Source organism: Pinus tabuliformis, chromosome 8, assembly GCF_031772625.1.
Source record: "Pinus tabuliformis cultivar Carrire ecotype Pingquan chromosome 8, CPIR1, whole genome shotgun sequence".
Taxonomy (NCBI): Eukaryota; Viridiplantae; Streptophyta; class Pinopsida; order Pinales; family Pinaceae; genus Pinus; species Pinus tabuliformis.
This window is the reverse complement of record NC_142294.1, coordinates 1,376,404,789-1,376,405,937: the sequence shown is the minus strand read 5'-3', so window position 1 is coordinate 1,376,405,937 and position 1,149 is coordinate 1,376,404,789. Positions and strand designations below refer to the sequence as shown.

The following is a 1,149-nucleotide window of genomic DNA, read 5'->3' as shown; positions in this document are numbered from 1 at the left end:
CTCACGTCTTTCCACTGTTCACTCGTGTCTCCATCATTTTAAAAAGAGTACTCATTCGTTCAGGTGTATATTCATATACTCATTCATGTGTATTGTTTCATATATGTGTGTATGAGAGTGTTTATATATTGTTCAACTTACCGAAATCTTTGGTGATTAAAGTTTATCTCGTAAGCCTATGCACAAACACCAGATTCGATTCCGTGCTTTTTTTGGACTCGCCATTTTGTTTTTAGTTATATTGGCAATACATACGAAGGGTGACGTAGGAGAGATTTAAGCGAAACCATGTCTAGCACTTTACTGGTATCTCGAAAGAGGTCATATTCCTGTGAAGAAGATGTAGAAATTACACAACCAACCACTTCCAAGAGGTTCCGCCCTTGTAATTCGACACTCACTTTTTCTCCCTCCACGAGTCCCGCTGATCCAAGTCCAGATCCACATGCAGCAGCCGCCATTTCATTTAATGGTTGCGAGTGGGTGGAGTTTCTTTTGCGAGAGATGCAAAATTCAACGGATATGAATGATGCAAGATCACGTGTTTCAAAATCAATGGAGGCACTTGAAAAAACCATATTTAATCGCACAAGAAGAGATTTTATTGATGCTGAAAACTTGAAGGAGCAAGTAGAAAGTCTTTCTCGTGATAATAGCATTCTCAAGCGAGCAGTAGCCATGCAGCATCAACGTCACAAAGAGCATGAGGAAAGAAGCCATGAATTGCAGCGTGTGAAGCAGGTTTTATCACAAAGTGAAGAGCACCTAAGGACTTTACAGTTATATAATTATGCTCTCACATTGCAACTTAGTCGGGCCGAGGAGAGTATACCCATTCCTGGACGCTTTCACCCTGATGTATTCTGAAACCTCAATCTACTTTGGTTCGTTTTTAATAATCAATTCCCCGATAATGGGAGTTATATGTTGGTACCGAGGAGACTAATGGCAGCAAGGGAGCGAGGACCTCAAACATTACCATGTTTACCAGTACATGACATAGCGCCCATTCACCCCAGTCAGGCATTCGAACGTACCCACTTAAACGATGTGTACTATTCCACTGGATATGCTTATTTTTCATCAATACCGCTTCTCTGCAGTTTTCTAATATTTCACACGGAGGCAAAGCTAGAGGGTTCCCTTGTA

General features: G+C 41.2%; 1 protein-coding gene across 1 annotated transcript; it reads left to right on the top strand.

Moving 5' to 3' along the window:
• The first annotated feature begins 288 nt into the window (after positions 1-288).
• LOC149240630 (uncharacterized) lies at positions 289-867 on the top strand. The gene has a single exon (XM_089370243.1). It carries the CDS (start codon positions 289-291, stop codon positions 865-867), a length of 579 nt encoding a protein of 192 aa, XP_089226369.1.
• Positions 868-1,149: the final 282 nt, after the last annotated feature.

Coding starts and splice junctions, on each gene's coding strand:
- LOC149240630 (XM_089370243.1), top strand. CDS start 289: ATGTCTAGCACTTTACTGGTATCTCGAAAGAGGTCATATTCCTGTGAA.